The sequence below is a fragment of the Camelus bactrianus genome, chromosome 17 (assembly GCF_048773025.1).
Source record: "Camelus bactrianus isolate YW-2024 breed Bactrian camel chromosome 17, ASM4877302v1, whole genome shotgun sequence".
NCBI classification, from domain to species: domain Eukaryota; kingdom Metazoa; phylum Chordata; class Mammalia; order Artiodactyla; family Camelidae; genus Camelus; species Camelus bactrianus.
Genome location: NC_133555.1, coordinates 30,254,089 through 30,275,755, shown reverse-complemented (window position 1 = coordinate 30,275,755; position 21,667 = coordinate 30,254,089). Strand labels below are relative to the sequence as shown.

Sequence of the window (21,667 nt, the reverse complement as noted above, 5' to 3'; positions counted from 1 at the left end):
GCAGAGCCTGTTTTGGTGGTCTAGTCAGAGTCTGAAATATCCAGCTGAGGAATAATCCTTGGCTCAAGACCTCAAGTTTTTTTGTTTTTTTTTTTCAAAACACTGTCTGCATTTTGTTTATCAAAAAGTCTTTCGTATGTTTCTCTTTGGCACTATTAAGGAGATTTTAGAATTTGCAGTTGTGGGTCCTTAATATATTCATCCCAAGATGCCTTTGTGCATCTGTTATGTATTTCCTTATTGTTTTTGCTAATAGTTTTGGAGAGATTTTAAACATTTGAACCTTTTCCCCCTTACTTTAAAGACAATGTCTGGAAAAAGTTAAGACTCAGAAAGTTACTAATTTTTTTGTACCCCTCAGTGCACCATATTCCACTACTTTCAAGACAAAAGGGCCCATTTTATCTGGTCCTTTTTCTCTCTCCTTTTCTTCTTAACTAGACCATGTTATTCAGAAGGATTGGATTGAGCCTCTGGTATGAATTTTTACTAATTCCATATGCTAATTAACTGTGTCTTATTCCTAATTCAATTATAAAAGATAAGATCTCTATATATACATGGTAAATACACAATATGTTTTAGAGAACAAATATTTAACTTAAAATTAAATTAAATATATTTTTAAGTAACATGTTTCTCTTAAATAATTCTACCTTTGATGATGAACTGCTGTTCTGAAACAAGCTTTATTATCCTCTCTTCACATCTTTTCTTATTCTTCTTGTTGAATCCACCATCTCCTGACCTCACAATGACCAAGCTAGCCTCCTTTATTTTGACTTTCTGAACTTTGACCTGGTATCACGGATGGTCCCTGTGTTGGGATTTTCTATGAGTAACTTAGCTTTCAGTTCTTACAAACACTTTGTTATATTCTGATCATGTAAATGCTATTGATACAGCAGCAACTTTGAATTTACATGCCCTTTAATTCATATACAAAATAGTACCAAGCTTTTTAAAAATAATCAAACAGACTGAAGGGTGAAATCATGGCAGATTAAATAAGAAAGCTGAATTCAATAGTAGCTGCATAGATGGCTTGTCTTATTTCTAGTTAACTGCTATAATAAAATTAGTCACCAAATATGTTAAGACTCCAAAATGTTACTGGAGTTTTGATTTACTCTGTACTTTTGGCAGTTTAAAATATATTTGAAACTACTTAATCAAACTGATTAAATAAACCACCATCACTGTATAAAAGTTTTAGCATTTTTACTGCTAGAAGATCTTTCTGGATAAGTATTTCCACAAATAAGAAAAAAATTAAGTTTAGACTACTGAAATTTTTAAGAAAATATTTGTCAAGGCTTGACTTAAAGCATACTCTTATTAAAACAATTTCAGCTAAAATCTGTAAGTAGCTCTGTCCTTGAAAGTTTCGGAGATCAACTTCAGTTTTGAAGGCCTGTCCTTGTCATACATCGTTTTTGTAGCAGCTAGCTTCTTCCTTTCTTGGTAAAGTGCCTGTTAAATATGTAAAGCCTGATTGTTTTTATTTTAGTAGCAGTAACATTTTTTGTTTTCTTTTTCATTGTTGTAGCATGTGATCTTCTGAACTTGCAGCATTATTTCTCACGAAGCACTTCTTTTTCTCTTCTTTGATTTTTTTTTTCTTTGCACCCCATGAGGTCTATCTTTTGCATTAAACTTTCCTGATAAAATTTCTTCTATCTGTCACACACTTTTAGAACACTCAACAAACTTCTTGTATACTGGTGTGGTATGGAAATGGGAAATGATCCTGCCAGATTGAAATTCTCTACCTGAAGTAGTGCTTGGTGAAATCCTGAGTCACATGGGTTTTGTGGCCTCTGACATGACTCTTTGGGTGTTTGTGACCATATCAGAAACTTGGAGGAGATACGTCTGGTTTGACAGCCTTTCTTTCCTCTTCCTGCCAGTGCGACCCTGAATTTCTTTCAGAAACCTATCCTTCATGGCTGCTGAGCTTGAAATCAGACCCAAGACTCAGCAGGTTTAAATTGATCAATCAGCATGCTTCATCTCCTTCCTCTGTTGATTAGTTCAGGGATGGATGTAGTGGTCAAAGTCAAAAAAAGTAAGGAGGCATTTGAAGATCTCACATTCTACCTATGAGTAGGGTGGGAAAAAGGCTGATGACTGTAAGTGCTAGAGCATTTTTGTGACCCCATAAGGGGAAAAGGTGGAATTGGTGGAGCAAGGGCTGTAGGGTGAAAGGCCAGGATGTATGAGAGAAAGTGTCTGAAGATGGAGCCAGCTCAGTTGGATGCAGAATAGAAAGACAGAAACCAGAGCCTTGGTGAAACCATTAGCAATTTCTGGATCAGCCTACTCTTTAAGCTATTTCTATCCCTAATCTTTTTAGTTCTATAGGCCAGTTTTTTAAAGATATTTTAATTTGTCTGTTTGGTTCCTTGAATTGGAAAGATTCCCAACTTGACGAAGTAGAGGATGTATTGACATAATTACAGTAGAAAGAGTCTTAAGTAGCCTCCAGTTAAGCAATTTAGTGGATTAATTAATGTTCTCCATTTCCTCTCCCATCAGTAAAACACTGGCTGATGTCTAGAGCATGCTGAACATCCACAAATAGCTAACTGCCTCCAGTACTCAAAAGGCCATGGCCTCATGTACAATGATTGGCTAAATGTTAAAATAAGGTATTTGATGTATTATTATAAAAATGATTTCTTGGTCTAATTCTTTTTGGTTAACCAAACAACTGTACATCATGATCACACCAGATATCTCTCTCTCTTTCTCTCTCTCTCTCTCTCTCTCTCTCTCTCTCACACACACACACACACACACACACAGAGTCATTCAGTTCTATTCCTTGTGGAATGCGGTGAGTTGTAAATGGAATGCCTGTCTATTCTGTTCTGCCAAGGATAGACCTACTTACACTAGTTATCTCTCTGTATTAATAAAAAGACCCCCCTCTCAAAAGTTCGGATAATAAACTATATGGTCATCCTAGATACAAATCACAGAATAGAATTAAACCTACCCCATTTGATTTTTCATGAACTCAGTGTCCCAAGAGGAGGGGACCATCAAGCACCCATCCTTGCCACTCAGGAGTTAGTGTGCATCAGCTACTGAAGATCCATAAATTCACTCATTTGGTCTCAATTAATTGGGTCCAACTTCTATTGCTTAACAAGCCAAAAAATAGTTGTTAAAATCATTTGTGGGGTGAATGAGGTCTGGTGGAAAGAAGGCTGGAAAATCCTTGTTAATATTTCTTGGCCAACATTATTGGAAGCTGATATTATTCCTAGTATATTTCATGCTTTTTGGGAGCAGTTTGAACTTCCAGTGGTACAGTTGAGGGCGGGGAGTGCTTACAACCTGAGAATCTTTCCATGAAATTGAGCATCAAAAGCAAATTCCTATAATGTTCTAGCCATGTGAACCCAGTCCCCTGGTGCCATATCCATCAAAACCACCTTGGCATGAAATTAGCTTCCTCTGTGGAGCTCTGTGAGGGGGCGGATCTTCCTTATAGCTTATTTGCAGAGAATGTTGTCTGCTTCTTACAGCATCTTTTTGCTTTTTGTTAGGCCTACTTCTGACTCCTGTTTACATGCTTCTAGGGGTGTCAAGCTAGAAATGCCCTTGGTTATGTGACCATGACTACATTTTCATATTCTTGAGGCTGAATGCCTTCAGGAGTCTGTCGGCTTTAGAGCCAGAAGACATAGAGGATGTATCACGTATATTTTATTAAAGAAACACTATAGTTTTCTTTATACAAAGAATGTGTTTGCATGTCACCTGCCATTCCACACACTGATCCAGATGTTGTTTAAGGTTGTGGTGTGAGTTACTTAGGCAGGAAACTGGGAGGAGGTGATGAGCATTGTAGCTTTGAGCCACTGGAGCTCATTTCCCCAGGCCCAGCCACTGATGGGCCTTACTCATGACTTCATCTGTTTCTGGCCAATGCCTGTCTGATTACTTAATGCTCTCTGTACACTGACTCACTATTGTTACCTAAATAAACATAGCCTCATTCTGAGCAATAATCTGTGTATCCATGGGTTCAATGTTTTGCTTAAAATTTCTCTAACATAATGAAATATGCAATGGCTGAAGTCTTTAAAAATTTCTTTGTGTTCTACCTGAAAGCACTTGCCTAGGATGGCTTGTTGGGGGTGGTGTATGTGTATGTGTGTGTGTTGGGAGGCAGGTGAGAGCTGGGCATAAGCCACTTTCCATCCATGGTTCAAGAAAGAGGATATTAAGTTTTCTTTATTCTGTTACCTCATTGGCTATCTGTAATTCAGATCTCTGGCAGCAGCATTCCATTTGGAAAAAGGTACTCCTCTCCTGGGAATTTAAAAGTAAATTGTCACAAAAGACCCTATTACTAGACCTGGTCACTCTGATCCCCAAACCCAGGCCATTCATTAGATGCCCTCATTTCCTCACCCCACCTCACCCCGTTACAAAGACCAAGGCTTCTAGCATCTCAAAGGATGACAAGATCTTGGTACGAGGAGAGTATGTCTGCACCTCCATCGCCATGACCACCCCCATCCCCATCACTACCAAATTGCCTGTTAAATCGATGACAGTGTAGGTGTGAGCAGGACTTGTACTGAATATGGCACAGAGGCGTTTTGTGGCCCTCCTCATGGCTCAGCTCAAATTTCCCTTCAGTTGTACCTCGCCTTCCAGCTAGCTCATGTCTCCCTCTTCCTCACTTAAAACTCACGTTTCCTCCATATCCACCTTATCTTTCTCACCCGCAAGCCAGTTTTTCAGGCTGATACCAACTACTGTGACAGCTCTTAAAAGCAGTGCAGAATACATATTCTTTTCCACGACCCTGCCCTCATGTCCCCCGACTGAAGCCTCTCTTGAAAGCAAAACTCAAGGCTACATATTGTTTCTCCATATAAATTTCAGAGCAGTGTCAGTAGTCTGCTCTTTGCCTTTGGGTACTGAAAACAAACAGTGAAGTTATACTTGGCTCCATTTCCCTTTTTTGGGTGTCCACAGTCCGCTTATCTCCCTGCCTGTGGTTTTTGGGCCCACTGCATCGTGGTACGTGAGCCTGCTACCCTGTTTTCTCTGCAGCCCTCTGCTCCTTTAGCCTCCGACTCAGTGCCTTCCTTTGTCCAGCTCACAGCTCTATGTCTTCACACCAGCAATGTCCCTGACAGCTCCTTAATTGCTACATGCATTTGTACAGTTCCCTGGCAATTTTATTTCAGACCCTGTCAGGGTACCTGCTAGCCTTGGGGCTGTGTTTATATTAAATATAAATAAAAAACTGATAGCATCAGCACAGATGGCAGGCTCACAAAATCATATTTTACTGGGAGCCAGAAGATGGAAGAGAAGAATGTTTAAATTTCTTTCTTCTGAAAGGTTGGAATGAGAGGAGACTTTCTGAGTAAATATCAGGAATGGGTTCTTACCAAATGATGACAGATGTATATTCTATTCTCTGACTGGGAGTTGTCTTTTATTGTGTGTGACTTCTCATAATATCAATTTTCTCCAGAATTGTTTCTTTATGTGCCCCCCTGTCATGGAACATAGCACAAGCCTTCAAATACCCGGTGTATTTTTAAGTACTTATTGACTGAATGGGTAAACTTATTTGGCTTCACTTTGATGGGGGGTGTATTTGGGACCGAGGCCCAGGACTGAGTGGCTCTGGTCCCATTCCACCCTTTACCCACATCTTACAAAGGGTCTTCCAAAGCTGGCGTTGTTCTAGTACTTGGTGGGAAAAGGGTGACTGGGCTCACTCCTTCTCTGCACCTGTCCACGGTGAGTTTTATTCCCTTTCCAACCAGAGCAAAACCTCAGGGAGAAAGTAAGCTCTGGTTCTCCAACTGTTTGTTAGAGACCTCAGGGGAGACTCAGTTAGTGGGACAAGATCACATATCAGATGAGGTGTTTTAAATTAGTGATACCAGCTTAACTGCAATTTATCAAATGCCATTTTACAATCAGAGGCCCCGTGAGATTTGCTTATCGTCACTCTAGAGTGCCTTATCTGAGGTTTTATGCCTTAGGAATGTCCCCTCTGCAAGCAGCCCCCAAATCCAAACGCCGATGGTAGTCAAAGAGCCTCACTGGTGGCTCTGCAGCAGAGACCCTGAGGGGGAGGTCTTGCGGGACCCTTTCAGATGGGCTCTGAATGGTACTCTTTATTTTTATCCACCATGTCCCCTTTAACCCACACACATGCCCTGAGCATTAGGTGTGAAGAGGCTATGTCAGAGCCCCAAGAAAGCCTGATCCCAGCCCCTTCCTTTAGAAGCCACCCACTTCATTCATTTATTGATAGCTGGGGGCAGACAGCCTGCTCTGAGCCACATGTTACCTGGTGTGTAGACTTTACCTCCCATGCCACCTTTTTCCTCCACCCCTACTTACTGTCAGGTAGGCAATAAATAGAGTTCAAGGCTTCTATTCCAGTTTCTTCCATCTAATAGTTTGGACACAGCCAGTATTTTTCTGACCTCTACCTTGGACAGGTGATGTACTGGGGCAATGGGTTTCAGTGCTTTGAGGATCAGTTCCCTCCTCTGTAAAATCAGGCTAGGAAGAGTAGTTTTTAACTGTCCTACATAGTATGTGACACATTGTAATTTCCAGAAATGGCAAACTTTGCTGCTAGCATCATCATCATTTTGATTTCAATCAAATAATTTTCTTTTAATATCTATGAGAAAGATTTGGAAATGGTTTTTTTCCTAGGGGAATAAAGAATGACAGGAAGAAATGCAAGTTTCTCCACAAAATTTTAAATATATTGGGGGAGGATGACTATTTGAAGTTGATATATGTAAGGCAAAAGACCACCAACAAACAAGTTAAGTCATTGATGTTCAATCTCACTAGGGAATTAGCCTTGAAGTCTAGCATACTGAGGCAACAGGCTGAGAGTCCAGAGCACCCTCTAGGATTTGCCAAACTGATAGGTGTGTTTACCAGTCATTTTGCTTCCTGACTCCATCCAGAGTGTTTCAGCACTGGGCCATGAGTCTTCTTCATCCCTCTCATCCTAGGACTGCCAGGAAATGCCTCCAGACATGTGAAAAGCAAGTTACATTTAATATTTAGCACATCACTAAATTTAGAGGAAGGGTGAATGTTTGGCTAATAAATCTATTTTATAATTCAACACACATTAAGGGCTATCTTCCAATACATGTAAGTGCTTGATAATTACCATCAAAAGTATTCATTATTTAATCTATTATCTATTTGGAATAAATGAAAGAGATGTCATTTGCTTGCTGACATGGGAGACATGAAACCTCTCCAGCCATTATCCTCTTGAATCCGGTCCAACATGTGGTGCTGCAGAAAACTGTGTAGACTCAGTGACCCCAGCAGCCCTTGTGTAGTTGTAATTTTATAGCCAGGAGACACATACCTTCGGAGACCTTCAGGAAAGCCCAAGATCCATCCTCCAGCTTATTCTAGGAAGGAAATAAATACCTTCTTCACAAGGACCATACTTCAGAAGCCCAGATGAACGTGAATTCGTTCGTGATTTTGGGTAACAGTAGTTTGTGATTCCATAGTAGCCTATAATTATTCATGTATAATCAGATTCTCTAGAAGTGGACCCATATTTTGTGGTAGAAAATGGCAGGTTTCAATTAATACAGTGCTGCTAATTCACTGGAGAATAAATGATACTGAGAAAAAAGATGAAGGGAGTATCAGGTAACTTTGAGGTCCGGAGAGGAAACTCAAATACTAAGGCATCCATAAAGATCCTGATTGCTTGAAGGATGTATCCTGGAAAAAGGAAGTAGTCTCTGCTGGCTATAGATTTCAGAAGAGAAATTTGATTTTGGAACCATGAATAAAAGTGTGATGGGCTTTGGCACTGGTGGAACACAGATTATCTGTTAGAAAATGTGTGCTTGGCAGGAAACTTTGCCTATCTGCTAAAATCCTCACCGTGGCCTGTCCACCTTTTCAGCCCCATACTGTACCTCTCCCTCTTGCTTACAGGGCCTCAGCAACACTCGTGGCTTTGTTGTTCCCTAAGACATTCATTTCTTCCCAGCTCCTGACTTTTGAACTTGTTCCCTTTGCCTGGATAACTTTTGCTGGCCAAGGGGGTTTTAAGCTGACACCTTCTTAACATTCAGGTCCCTCCTCAAAGAGATCGACTTTGACCACCCAATTTGAATAACTGCCCTCCTCCCAACCAACAACATAGTGGTAAGTCTCAGGCCTACCATCCCTTTTAATTTTCTTCATCACACCCACTTTTGTTTGGAATTCTCATTTCTTTTCCATTGTTTCCTCTGCTCAGACTGAAATGTCAGCTTTATGGTCTGACACTGCTGAATGCCTGAATAGTAGGTGCTCAATAGATATTCATTGAATGAACAAAATGAATGAGAGTCATTGAGAGTGCCTGGCGCTGATAATTTGAAGAAGAGAGAAAGATGTAGGTAGAGCCTGGATGGTCCTAGGAGAGCTGGACTGCCCTGGGTGGAGGGTTGGGGGCTCAATACAGAGCTGCAACTAGTGATGTACTCGCTGACAGTTAGGGAGCCCTCCTGCTGCTGGGTGCCTGTGTGCCTTGTATCACCAGCTTTTAAGGGTGGGCTGCTTTCATTTGCCTTCTACAGATGGAGACACTGGGACTTAGGGAAGTTAAGTGGACAAGTCCAAGGCCATTAGCTAACAAGTGCTGAGTGAGTTCTCAAACCTGGGATTCCGACTCAGTGACTGCACTGTCAAGGTGCTTCCCAGAGGTACACTGCAAAGAGCAGGGATGCAAGTTAGGAGTCTTCTTGGAACTCTATTTGTTTATTTGCTAAAACATGGAGTAAATAATGGCCAGTATTTATGGAGCATTTTGTATTTGCCAGTTGCTGGGCTAAGTGCTCTGTATACATTAATTTGCTTGAGACTGATTGTCTCAGGTTGGACGCAAGAGGGTGGAACTTATGACTGAAATGCGATGGCTACTTATTCAGGGAAATAGAACTAAAAGGAAACGTGCATGAGTATGTATAAGGGGGAGTGTGCAGAAAGAGCATTGCCCATCTGTAACATCAGGCAGCCTCCTCTTAAGCACAGGTGAAAGCAATGATTTGGGTGGAAATAAAAAAGGAAACTACAAACGTGATTTTTTGATGAATTATATGATACATTATAAAGACAGAGCAGGGATGTGTGAGTGCTTTTAAGATACAAATTGCAAATTGATCAGAAAGGTGGTCTGGGACTCTTACTCCCTGAACATCTGCTAGTAGTCTGTTTTACTGCAAGCTGAACATCTGATAAATTTTTGATGGGCATCGAAGGTAATTTAATTTCTCACAAGGTAGAAGAAACAGGAGGCGGAACTATTATTCCTGGACTTGATGTTGACCAATATGAATCATAAGTTGATGCAGAATGGATGGGAACATTGGGTAAAAAGACCATGTTATGTAGAGTTCACTTTATTGTGCAGAGAAGGCTAGGCATGGACACTGGACATTAGGAAATGATTTTAATCCAGTTTGGTGCATTACAGGTAGGACCCATTGAAAGAGTTTAGGAAGAATTGTAAGCTCATAAAATTGTAATGCAGACGTGAGAATCTAAATTGTTCCCGAAAGAAGAAATGGGAGAAGGCCTTTAAATATCCTTCATTAGGAAAAGACATGCACCTGTTAAACTCAGACTTTAAAAACAGTACATTACAAACCATGGAATATGGGTATATTGTGTAGGAGATAATTAAGAGAGTATGAGTATATGTAGTGGATTGAATAGTGGCTTCCAAAGGGTATGTCCAATTCCTAACCTCCAGTAAATCTTGCAAATTTGACCTTATTTGGAAATAGGGTCTTTGTAGATATAATTAAGATAAAGATTTTGAGATTAGGTCATCTTGAGTTTATAGTGGACCCCAAATCCAGTCACTGATTTCCTTAAAGAAAAAGAGAGAGGGAGATTTGACACAGGGACACACAGAGGCCAAGTGAAGATGGAGGCAGAAATTGGAGTGATGTGTTTATTATAAGGCAAGAAACATCAAGGGTTGCTGGCAACCACCAGAAGCTAAGAGAGAGGACTGGAATAGATTCTCCTTCAGAGCCTCCAGAAGGATCCAATCTTGCTAACACCTTGATTTTGGACTTCTGTCCTCTGGAATACATTTCTTTTCTTTTAAGCATCCCTGCCCCCCAGTTTGTAGTAATTTCTTACAGCAGCCACAGGAAGCTGATACAATCCATTAAGCCCCATAGAATAGGGTTAGAGGTGAAAGTGAAAATTCAGATTAATCTAAGACTCTTGAAGAACCTTGATTGAAGCACAGGGGGCTTTTAAACAAATTTTGAAAGAAAACACAAACAAAGAAAATGATAAGCCTTCTACTTAGGAGGATGGTGTCACTTTCAAAAGTGGCCGTAAGTAAGCAAATCAGTTTAACAGCCATAGAGGGAGCATCAGGCCTTAGCTAGTCCATGCTCCAGTGTAATGTTTCCTTCCTCCTCAGTAGACAGTGTAAGGAGCTGGGGACTTGGGTACTCGGGGTACAATGGGCAGCACTGACCCTTTGAGCTACTTCATTTTTGCTCTGTGTAAAGAAATGCTGTTGGGAAAAAAATTTTTTAACTTAAGTCTTTTTTTTTAACCTAAATATTTAGATAAAGGCCCCACTTAACAATGTCACCATTTTCCTGAGTTTTTTTTTCCCCATCTCTTTTATTACTTGACTACAACAATAGACAGCAATTCAAGACTTTCCCTTCTATTAAAATTACTTGCTAAGCAGGGTTGTGAAAGCAATACACTGTGATGATTTCACAAGCCAGAGGAAGTATTATTTCAAATACTTGATCAAATAGGTGTGTGTAACACAGCTCCCATTTTAACTTGACCATATTTTTTTTACTGATTCTACTTTGCTTGTTCACCATACCCTGGGAAAACTGAAGCCCCCTTTTCTTGAAAAGGCATAATTTCAGAGCAAGATGTGGTGTACAAATGAAGTGGATGAAATTATCCTCAGGCACTATAATTCTTTTTTGCATTTCCAAAAATGCTCATGGTTCCTGGAAGGAGGGAGCAATCTTAGGTTTCTAGGGCTACCTGGAGACATGGGCAGCCTTTTATTACCCCACGAAGAAACCATGCTCAAGAAAAAAGAATTATCTAACTGGAAACTGCTGGACTTCTTAACATGTCGAGACAGAGCTAGTGAAATGGAATTTTTGCTTCTTATTGTGGGAGGTTTTTAAAATTGAGGTCATTGATGGAGGAGGCAGGAACCATGGATTTTTTTCAGTCATTTTTGTATTTGCACCTTTGTGGACTAATTTAAGTGGCTTTCATAGCAAGCAGTGAATCACAGTAATTATTGTCAAGCTTGGACTGGAACAATAAAGGATTCCATTTTCCAGGATTGTGAGGATAAACTCTTACTCAAAATTGCTTGGAGGGAAAAAGTGAATTGATCATTTTCATTCTCCCAGCCTATGATATGGTTTTTTATAGTTTACAAGAGTTGAAGCATTTACCCTTGAGATGAGAGTTAGAATTCCAATAGCCTGTTGAATCTGGGTGAGTGGTCTGAAAGAATAAGACAGGCTGGGGGTAAGACAGCATGACAAGGAACCATGTCTGCCCACTGGGTCAGGTGCCCTTTTGTGGGCTCTGTCTCGTACCTCTGCACCTTGGGCGCAACCAGCTGGCAAAGAACAGGCAGCTAGGAAGGAGGAGTGGTAAGCACCAGTGCCAAAGTGAGTTTCCTTGCAGTGTATCTAATATATGTAAACATTTTTAGAGTTGCTCTGCTCGTTGGCGTACTGTGGGACTAGAAGACTGGACTAATGGAATCTGTTCCCATCCCCTGTCTGTATAATATGGAGGAATCTTTGGAATGAGGACACCACAGTGGGATTGCTGTGACTCAAAGTCTGATAGGGAATTCTGGTGTGGGTGCTGGACTCCAGGGGAATGGATTAAGTCCATTAATGGCTTTGTGAATGCCTGTGGCCATTAATCTCTTCCTGTCAATGTGTTTGACCTGCCAAAGAGCCCAAACAGGTGGGCATTATTATCCCCATTTTACAAATAAGAAAACTACAAATCAGAGGCTTTGCCATTTACTAGTTGGGTATTTTAGGAAAGTGTTCCATTTCCGCTTGTGTAGCATGGAGGACAACATGGATCTGCTTTGGAGGGCTGTGGTGGGGGTGATAGGAGCGAAGATGAACACAGTGTCTGCCTTGCAGGAAAGAATTAGCAAAGGTTTCTCCTCCTCCTCGTCCTAATTATGAACATGCTCATCCTGTCATCATTCTTTCCCTCATCATGCTGGGACTGGACAATTATCTCCTTTCTTAGAACAAAATTTTGTTTAATGTTGTGTCATTTTGAACGCAAATCTTCCGAGGTTGAAAAATAAAGTGGACAGTTACAGAGCATCCCCAGTGATCTACCTTCCTTTGACCAGTACACAATTAATACTTGTTTATTTTCTGTCTTTGTCTTTGCCCTTAACTCTCATCTGTGGACAAAAGGCGAGAGGTTTTCTTTGGGCTGCCAAGGGTGAGGAAAAGAGATTTGCTCATGGCTTCACAGGGCAGAAGAGTAGATAGTTGTCTGGAATTGGAGAACAACCTTTGTTGTATTCATTAATCCATCTATCCATCCATCTATCCATTCTTCCATCCATCTCTTTGTCCATCCATACATTTTTGGAGTTTCTGCCATGTGCTGGTCAAAGGGGTACAGCAGGAGATGGCTCCTGCCCTTATGGAGCTCACAATATGCTGAAAAAAAGAAGTAGAGAGATTTAGTTACGTATTTTTTACTTATTTACTTTTTTTATTTAAAAAATAAGTAAATCTATTTACTTATTTTTTTACTTTACTAAAAAAATTACTTTTTTAAAAGCAAACTTTTAAACTCAGAGGTGGAGAGAATTGGAAGGAGCTGTTTTGGCTGAGGTGATTGCCATGACAGAAAACATATTTTTCCTGTTTATAATGCTGAGTTCTGACTTAGGAGGCAAAAAGTGGAAAAGAATGCTAAAAAGGTCTCTCTTTGCTTTCTCAAGAACTATGTGCTCTGCCAGATTGAAAGTTCCTTTCAAGGAAGAAGCCATCAGTAGAGGCTCCTGGGTGGCTTGGAGGGATCAGGTAGGATGGAGAAGCCCTAATGTATGGAATTCCCAGGAGCTAAACATTTCGGGAGCTACAGATTTCTTCACAGCTTCCTGCAGGATGGGCTCCATTCTGATATCTGCTAACTGTGTGGGATGCTAACTGGGGTTCTGTTTCACTTTGGTTTCTAACATTCTTCTTCTCTCTTTCTCTTTGTTTTCAGACCCAGCGATTGTCAACGGAGTCTACTGGTCTGAATCCCTAAACAAAGTTTTTGTAGATAACTTTGATCGTGACCCGAGTCTCATATGGCAGTACTTTGGAAGTGCAAAGGGCTTTTTTAGGCAGTATCCAGGTGAGTATCCCTATATTGAGAATTATGATTCAAATTACTGATCCTGTGGTATTTTCCTTTAGGGTTCAGGGTTAGAAATTTTTTTCTGTCCCTTAGGAGAAAATGAAAGATTAAGTTCAAATCTATTAAATCTTTTGTCAAGATATAGGACAGAAATGGCAATGTGGTGTCTGCCCACGCATGCACACACGCATAAGGCATTTGGACCTGCCTGTGTTTTCAGCATCTTTCTCAATAGAGTAATTCTTAGATCTGCCACCAAAAGTGAGGAATTGGAATGTGAAACGTACTATATTCAATCTTTCTGGACAAGAGATTGCTTTTATTACTATTACTGTTATTATTGTTGTTGTTATTATTACCAGGGAAAGGAGCGAGCCATAATTGGCTGAGTTAAATTCTGACTGAAAGATGTAAGAAATGGAAAATTTGAACTTACAGTTCCCTACTCCGAGCTGACTACCCCTGGAGGAAGACATTGAAATGGCCAAAGTACTACTGATGTTCAGGGCCACCAAGAACACCCTCAAACGGGTGTATTTGTCAGAGTTTGTCTATCATGACTTTGGAACAGGTGTTCTTTTTAGGGCCTTCCCAGGCCTCTGCTTTGCAATAGGATTTTAATTCTGGCTTGGTTTGAATTTTAATTAAAAAAGGAAGTTTTAATTTTCCTTACAAGTTGTGAAAAGAGGACTCAAGGCTGCAATTGTGCCAGCATCACAGCTGTAGAAATTAACAAGCTCAACCTAAAAGAAGAAAAAAATGCCCTGCATAATCTTGAAGCAATTAAGTGGAGTCTTTTATGTTTTCATTAAGTAAGGCTAGGCACCTGATGTCTTCCCACTTTGAGGCGCAGAGACTGCCAGCCTCCGCCTTCAGGAGCTGTTTGCCCTGCACACAGCATCTGTGCCCCGAGACTTGCCTGCCGAGTGCCTGCTTTGCCAGATTATTCAACATTTCCCGAGAGCTGTGTTCAGCAGGGCATGCATGGTTCCTCCTGCAGCTCACAGAAATTTAAACAATAAGCATCCTGTTAAAGATAACATTATAATAATCAGTGGTCAATTAAAGTTCCAGTGTCGCCAAATTGCAATCTGTTTTGATACATTCAACAGAGAGTAAATTTAATGCAGATGTTGTGAAAATAGAGCATGGTAGGGGGGCTGATCCAACAAGGAAGCCACAAGGATGTCTTATCACGTGGCATTTGGATGAAGGTGGAGAGAATAAGAAGAAATTGGAGATCGTCTTTTGTCTCCACTAGCAGGAAGTCTTCAAATTAAATCTGAAATTTTAAAATTTGATAATAGAGACATATTAGTCATCTCAGGCTGCCATAACAAAATACCAGAGACTAGGTTCTTTAAACAAAAGACATATTTTTCTCATAGTTCTAGAGGTTGGGAAGACCAGGATCAAGGTGCTAGCAGATCTGGTTCCTGGTGAGACCCCTCTTTCTGTCTTGCTGCCTTCTCCCTGTGTCCTCACATGTGAGAGAGGAAACTCTGGTGTTTCCTACTCTTCCTGAAAGGGCACTGACCCCCTCATGGAGGCTCTACCCTCGTGACCTCATCTAAATCTAATTGCCTCCTAAAGGCCCCTTGTATGTAATAGGAGTGATTAATTTATGTACAAGATTTTTATCAGTCATAGCAGTTGACTCAGAAATGCTTACAGTTCTTTTATGACACTTGTGGCAGAATTTGGACTTTGTAAATTTTGGCATATTTTATATATTAATAGACAAGGATCACAGTCCTCCAAAGGGATTTCACTGCCCTGATAAGTGTCATGTGCTCTCTCAGTGCTTGGTTCTGAACAGAGAGTACACTTCTTGTCTTCTGGACTTAAAATGATTATTAGAAGAGGAATCCATGGGCTTTTTTTGCTAGGATTCTTTTTCTTTCTGGATGCTTCTTTCCACATTTAGAGTGGTACAATAGTATGAATCAGTGATAAGGGTACATGTCCTTAAGCAGAAAGGAGGTTCCTTTATTCTTACATAAGTATGTACAGAGTTCTTGCTTTGTTCTAAGCACTGTGTGAGGCCCTGAGGATAAAACGGAGAGCTAAACAGAAGAGGTCTCTGCTCTCATGAAACTCCCTCTTGTGAGGAAATGCATTCATCAGAGATTTTAGTTGCAAGTGACAGGAACCCAGTTCGAACCAGCTCCAGTTTATTGGCTCATGTAACTTGAAACCTAGATAGTATGCTGTTTCAAGACACAGCTAGATTCTGGTAATCAGCATTGTCATTTGGATTTTGAGTCTTTCTTCCATCTCTCTTATCTCCTCCTTTTTTCATTCTTCTCCCATGATTTCTGTGCCATAGGAAGGTGAAACCTGGTTCACAGCTACAGCCACGAGGATGGAGACAGAGGGCTAAGTAGGGAGCTCTCTGCAAGTAAGGGCTCATACATGCTATTGGCTAGTAATCCATCAAGTGTGGGTTCTGTGCACAGCATTACTTTGTCTCATCAGGCTCAGGTTTAGCAACGGATAAAGTGAAGTTGATATTGGAGTTCTCTTCCTTGGTCAGCTCAACAGGACCACTCCAATAAAAATGATCATGGAAAACCATAGTTTGTAATTCTCATAATGACTCTCATTACGTTCTCATTTATCATGGTGAAAGGTTTCTCAAGAGATTGTTAAGGAAGATGGCATTTGGTTGAATTAAGAAGCTTTTTTTTCTTTCGAGGAATGCGTAACCAGTGTCTCAGGATATACTTTGAAGCCAAATTTGACTACTAACTCAGCTCATGTTAGAAGCTAGCATTTTATTCTAGACCAGCTATTTTAAATCTAAAGTTATATTGGAAGATACTTATTTAAATTTTAGATCATGGGCCAAGTAAAAACATATTTTTTTGAAGAAGGAATTGGGCAGAAACTATCCAGTGAGGGCTAAACCAACATCTGCTACCTCTTGATTTTCCTTCCTTTCTTTCCACATCTTTCTGGACTTTTTGCTCTCAAATAGGGAAGAGAAGTCACATGTTGCAATGGGATAGTTAGTGTTTGTTCAAGTGGTGGTTTGTGGAGATGGCTTGGGTATCATTGGCAGTGCCAGGGAAGTTTTATGAAAAATAGTTTGCACTAAGGAGAGAAGAGAAGCAGTGGACAAAGACCCTTTGTTGAGGAGGAGATCTCAAAATGGGAGGTTGGAGCCAAGCAGAAATAAATGCAGAGGGCAAAAAGATATTTGGATTTTTATCATGCCATTTGTTGTAATCCTTCATAGTCCTGTTAGACAATCTTAAACTTCTTTGCCACATGGGATTATATTGGCAGTGTGTGGCTTGAACCTTCAGATGATGCTGAGTTGGGCTCTGCTCTTTTGGCCCTCTCTTCATTTTCATGTGCTAAAGAGACTGACTATGAAAACATATGTTGTCTTAGATGAAATTAATTTCCCTCCAATATTAGTTTATAATGCCTTTGGGAGATAAACAATAGGAGATTGGAATATTACACAATATTTTACATTTAATAAGATTTGAGCATTTGAATCTGCAATAGAGATTTTGACATTATTTTCAGTTTCACATATGGGTATACTGAATGTTTTAGGGACCCTGGCCTGTGAAAGCTGAGGAAGGTAGGCCAGCCATCACTGATGTAGGTTGTGAAGCCTGGATGGCCACAGAGAGAAGCTGAATGGCACTGCCATCTGCTGCTGAACAGCCCTGATCCTTTTATCTCGAGACTCCATGCCCCAGCCAGCCTGGGTGGGGTCCCATTAGGCATAAATGGCACTTCCAGAAATTATATGTCTCCTGGGGGTGCTTCCTGGTTAAGTGACAATTCCCTGGATCTCAAAGATTTAAGATGAATCAACTATTAATTCTCTGGGATTTGAAATTACTTGAACATTTTCAAAATATCTGTGTGTACATAAAGTTTTATGCTAAAATGTTGAGATATCCTAGGAGAGTACTGCCTGGGACAGTGTTTCCTGACATTTTCCCCCCAAAACATTTTGTTTTGAGATTCTTGGGAAGGGAAGGGCTCAGTAGTCAAATTAGTTTGGTAAATGCTGCCTCTGCTGCCCCAGATGGAGAGACTTAAGATGTACTTAAGCAGATTAAAGGCCCTCAGCTGTTCCTCCCAAGGCATAGAAACCAGTTTTACTTTTATTCACTTAACTCATGCTATTATCCAGTAAACTTCTCATGGAACCTCCTTATGGAAATGCTTGTGTAAGGAAGAGAATGGTGGCATGGAATTTGGGAGATCAAGTCCTAATCCTAATTAGAAATGTTGGGAAAATCCGTTGAGCTGTGAGAGCCTTGGTGTCCCTGCTATGAAGATTTTGGGTGCAGTGACAGGTGTGGGTAAAATGACCCTTCAGGGCCCATCCAGCCTGACTTTGATTCAAGGTGCGAACTTTATTGTTACACCACGGCAGCCGTGCCTAGAACTATCTTGAGGTACTGGCTTCATCCCCACTTAGTGTGTACCTCCTGTCCTGACCAGGAAGGGCATGGGCCTTATGGTTCCTGCTGCCATCCAAGTTCCTTTCCCCAGCATAGACATCCTCTCTGCACCACCACACCAGCCTTCTTTCAGTTCCTTGAACTTGACATGCTTTGCTCAAACCTTGGCAGACAAGATTCTCTCTGCCTGGGGGTAATCTTCTTGACCCTGTGGCCACCCTTCACTTTTATTTTACAAGTCCTCCCATTATGTAGTGAGTTTAATGTCCCTCCAAATTCATGTCCACCTGGACCTTCAGAATGTGACCTTACTTGGAAATAGGATCTTTGCAGATCTAATTAAGTTGGGATGAGATCATACTGGATTAGGATTAAATCCAATGTGACTGGTTTCTTTATTAGAAGAGAGGACACACAGACACAGAGGGAAGACAGCCATGAGAGGACGAAGGATGAAATTGGAGTGATGCAGCTACAAGTCAAGGAACCCTAAGCATCGCCGGGAGCCACCAGAAGCTAAGAAGAGGCAAGGAAGAATTCTTCCCTAGAGCCTTTAGAGGGAGCATAGCCCTGCTGACACCTTGATTTTGACGTTTATCCCCCAGGACTTAATTTGTAGGACTTTGTTACATCAGCCCTAGAAAACTAATATATCAGCATTCTGCTCTCAGCTTAAAATGGTGCCTGTTTCACATTAGGGATTAAGATTACCTTTTATGCAGTAACATAGCCTTAGGTATTTCTCCTTCACAGTATCTATGGTGCTCATGATTTCTCATCAAGTGTCAGCTTCCCTGTTAGACTTGAGGCTTCTTGAGGGCAGGCTGGGGCCAGGTCCATATTTTTTAGTCATTTACTATCAACTGGCAGGGTGCTTGAAAATTGTGACTAGTAGGCAAAATGTTCAGGGGTTATCCTATCTGCTTCACTTTCCCTCTGGAATTGTATCATATATAGGTTTTCCCAGCAGACTAATTTCTTATCAACTTTTCAGAAAGCATCAAATTTCATCAGTGTCTGGGAGGAATTATAAGCCTATTTGCAGGAAAGGGATCTCAATCCAAAAGGACAGTATTGAGTGTCATTAATTCCTTCCTCCTAGACCTTGGCTTAAATGTTGGGACAGTAGACAGAACTGAACATTTGCTCCTCCCAGTGGAACACACAGTGATGAGGCTGTGATGGAGGGAGAATGGCAGGGTAGAGATCGGGTGGAGGATGATCAGATATAGTCGTGGTCTAAGAACACTCAACACAATTCAATTCAAGAAACATCCACTGAATATTTATCATGGGTCAACACATTAAAAAAAATTCTCTTTATTTGGACTCAAACCAATTCTTTTGTGGAATTACACATTGGAACATTACCTAGCCTCACAATGGATATAATTTCACTATGTGTCAAGACTGCCATTCTAGCTGTACTTAGCTTTATACAAATGCAGTATGTCTGATGTTTTTAAAATTAATCACATTCTTCTCCTTTAGTGTACAGTTTCATGTCAGTTGTATTTTATCTTCATTACCTAATAACCTTCAATTGGCAGGGGATTCTTATACTTCTGTTTTTTAATATGTTTCAGGGAACCTTTAAATTGACTCTATTTGCAGGTGGGAAATGTAGGTACAAGGAAGACAGAACAAAGTGACTCTTTGGTTTACAAACTGCCATTTTATGGTTATCTCTGTAATAATTTAGGAATGTTATCCTAAGCACATTGGCCCAGTGTGGTCCAGAGAGCTGGCTGTTATTAATTGTAAAGGAGAATTTCAGTGCTTCCATCAGGATTTTCTCCTGTGAAAATAATTTTTCTGTTTTTATTTTCTTAACTCCAAAATCTGTGTTTCAAACCCTCCATCCCTGAGCAGCACTCATTGAAAACAGTGATTTTTCTGTCTTATTTTTAGGCAGCAAACACTTTTCTTTTTAAATAAAGGTTTACTCCTAAAAACTAAGTTGTAAATAGAGAATGTCAACCTTGGACATTATCCTGACCAGTCTGCAAGCCATGAGAATAAGGATGTTGGATCCCATTTACACAAGGGGAAAACTCTTAGGCTTCAAAGCCTGAAATTCAGACTTTATTATGAAGCATAATTAGGGCCATTTTACTTCATTTTGGCCAGGCCAAAACTCTTGATTTTAAAAACAGGAGTGAGGAGAGAACAGACTTGTATATATTCTGAGATGGAAACATATTGAATGGTTTCTACCCTCCATGCTCTAGACATTACTGACCTGGGTCCAAGGACAGGGCCTCACTCTACCCAAAGATCTATGAATGATGTTGCCAGATCCATCAACTTGCAGAACAGTGAGAAATGACCTTGGCTAACTTTATCATTAGTCATAGGAAGGGGCTGGAGTCATATCCTTTCTTGATGGACAGCGAATTACTAAAGATGTCACCACTCTCTAGCAGGTCTTGGAACAACTGAGCTAGGGCTGTGTTTGCTATGGCATTCCAGCCCTAAAGCACCTTCCCAAAGCTGGTGATGGAGCATGTGATGAGCCCCAGGGTTGGTCTTTGCATGTGATTTTTCACTCTGTCCATTCAATCAGCAAAGCAGAGCAGCCTTTAAATGCTATGGATAAATATTTGAAGTTTATCTGGGTTTCTTATAACTCCATTTTTCTTCTAGGGATTAAATGGGAACCAGATGAGAATGGAGTCATTGCCTTTGACTGCAGGAACCGAAAATGGTAGGAAATGGTCAAACCTCAGTTATTTTTCCAAGGAGAAAACTTGCAGAGAGGATTCGTTTTTACTTAATTTTCCTCTGACCTAGGTACATCCAGGCAGCGACTTCTCCGAAAGACGTGGTTATTTTAGTTGATGTGAGTGGCAGCATGAAAGGGCTCCGTCTGACGATTGCAAAGCAAACGGTCTCGTCTATTTTGGATACGCTGGGGGATGATGACTTCTTCAACATAATTGCTGTGAGTGCAGCTGTTTTGTGCTTTCTCTGCGCTTAGAGTTCATTTGATCTTTCAGCAGCAAGCAGTTAGCATTCTTATTGCTTTTGTGTACACAGCATTAGATGCCCCAGGCTGAGGACCCATTAGTCCCATGTGAATTCACTGAGTCATGGTATTCGAGGGCTTTCGGAGACTATGGGAAAGCAGTTGAGCACATTTCTTCTCCTCACCTAGCGTATAGGCACTCTCATCAGGAGGAGTAGCACCAGATACAGTTTTCCTGGGAAACCAACCTTCTCAGAACCTTGGAGAATTAGACCTAGCATGATTTTCCTTTAACTGCTAGATTTTCTCACATGGAAATTAACTTTAAGTTAGATTAGTCTGATGACAAGATAGTAATAGTAATTATGATGACACAACAACAGAAATCTAGAGAACAGTTTAAGGCTCATGGAGCACTTTATCTCAGCTTCAGAAACAGAAGTGGCATTTATTAAGTGCCAACTGTGTGCCATTTGCTTACTCTTCGAATTTGCATTACCTTCATTCCTCACAGCAGCTCTAGAGGGTAGGGGATGGTTTTGGCATTTTCTCAAGTGAAACCTCAGGGATTGAGCATGTCAGTGACTTGGCAGAGGTCACAGAGCTGGGAGGTGGAAGATCTGGGAACCAAACTTGGCCAGTGACATGCTGCCTGGGCAGGACCACTGATTCAGGACTCCATCTCCAGTTCTTTATCCTTTCCTTCTTAATTCTCTGGTATTAGCCTCATCTCATCCCTTATTTCTCTCCTACTCTTTTACAAAGATGATAGTCACAATAAGCCTGGTTCTTTCCTTGAATAGTTAGG

The 21,667-nt window shown here is 40.7% G+C and overlaps 1 protein-coding gene across 1 annotated transcript in view; it reads left to right on the top strand.

The window, feature by feature from the left end:
- Positions 1 to 21,667, top strand: part of CACNA2D3 (calcium voltage-gated channel auxiliary subunit alpha2delta 3) — a 776,451-nt gene that overhangs the window by 339,482 nt on the left and 415,302 nt on the right. Inside the window, exons 6-8 of the mRNA XM_074344645.1 lie at positions 13,321 to 13,452; positions 20,538 to 20,598; positions 20,685 to 20,835. Of these exons, the coding sequence (XP_074200746.1) occupies positions 13,321 to 13,452; positions 20,538 to 20,598; positions 20,685 to 20,835 (344 nt within the window). The remainder of the gene's footprint in view (positions 1 to 13,320; positions 13,453 to 20,537; positions 20,599 to 20,684; positions 20,836 to 21,667) is intronic.